The following is a 1,476-nucleotide window of genomic DNA, read 5'->3' on the forward strand; positions in this document are numbered from 1 at the left end:
CAGGGGATACCTTGATATGCATTGCGTGTCATAAGCACGCGCGTCGTAAGGTTACGACACGCAAATGTGTGTCGTCTTCCTTTATGACAGGGTCTTCCTTGATACGCATTACGTGTCATAACTGCGCGTCGTAAATGCGCGTCGTAAATAGACGACGTGCAAAAGCGTGTCGTCTCTCATTATGACAGGGCCTTCCTTGACACGCATTTGCACGTCGTCTGAGCGTTTTACGACACGCATTGCGCGTCGTAAAAGGTTGTTTTTCTAGTAGTGATACAATCTAATTTCCTCTAACATTGTGATGATTGGGTTTTTCCTTGCATCTCTTATGACATTGTTAAAACTTTCAGATAATCCATTTTCTACTGCATCACACATCTTACCCTTCTGAAAGAAAGCTTTGCACCATGATTTAGGGTTCTTCTCCATAAGATATTCAACGGCTGCAGGGTTAAGAAGTTGGATTTCTTTCATTGCTGCATTAAACAAAGGCTCAGTGGATGCTTTGCATGCCCTCCAAAACATCCTCTCATAATGTACTCCTGTGAATATTTTCCTAAAGTTGGCTAGAATATGCCTTGCACACTGCCTATGTTCTGCAGTAGGAAAAATGTCTTTCACAGCCTCCAACAAACCCTACATTATAAAGGGAAATTATTAAAACAAACAACTACAATTAGACTAAAATGAAAGGATATTGTAGTTAACATACCTTATGTTGATCTGGCATCAAAGAAATACCAAAACCATTTACCATTCCTAGATCATCCCTTAAATTATCCAAAAACCATTTCCAATTCTCTTTGTTTTCCACACAAACAACTGCCCATGCAATTGGAAATATATGATTATTAGCATCCCTTCCAACTGCACATATTAACTCTCCAGTACATAAGCCTTTCAAGAAACACCCATCCAGATTTATTACTCTTCTGCAACTACCTCTCCATCCTTGCTTTAGTCCCTCAAAACATACGTAAAAGTTACTAAAATAAGTCTTCCCATCAGGCATACTATTGACACCAATCTTCACAGTTGATCCAGGGTTTGATCTTCTTATCTCCTCACCATAAGACCAAAGCTTTGAATAGTGCTCAACAAGTGTGCCTTCAATTAGCTCAATGGCATGTTTATTTGCTCTCCTACATTGTCTCATACTCACATCTATTCCAAAAGTTTGTTTGACCTCTTCCTTAAGCATCCTAACACTCATTTTTTTCTTATTTAAGAACTCAGTTGTAAAATGGCTGCCAATCCAAGCATAGCTAACAATTAATCCCAATTTGAAATTTCTTGCACAATTGTGCTCATCTATGAGTGACTTAATCTAGAAAGATTGTTCTTCACTCATCCATGAGGCCCAAAGTCTAAACTTACACTGGCCAGAACAACATTTCACTAAAACTCTCCTACTATCATTTTTCTTGTAGCACAACTGATAGCCATTAGCAACAACATAACTACATAACATATGTT

General features: G+C 38.5%; 1 protein-coding gene across 1 annotated transcript; it reads right to left on the reverse strand.

The window, feature by feature from the left end:
• Window positions 1–264: 264 nt before the first annotated feature.
• LOC145157750 (uncharacterized) lies at window positions 265–1,213 on the reverse strand. Its single transcript, XM_079076746.1, has 2 exons — window positions 713–1,213; window positions 265–636 (listed from the first exon to the last, which is right to left on the reverse strand). The coding sequence occupies exons 1-2, from the start codon at window positions 1,211–1,213 to the stop codon at window positions 265–267; spliced, it is 873 nt and encodes a 290-aa protein (XP_078932872.1).
• Window positions 1,214–1,476: the final 263 nt, after the last annotated feature.

This window comes from Lactuca virosa, chromosome 2 (genome assembly GCF_052849685.1).
Source record: "Lactuca virosa cultivar CGN04683 chromosome 2, Lactuca_virosa_CGN04683_v6, whole genome shotgun sequence".
Lineage (NCBI taxonomy): Eukaryota > Viridiplantae > Streptophyta > Magnoliopsida > Asterales > Asteraceae > Lactuca > Lactuca virosa.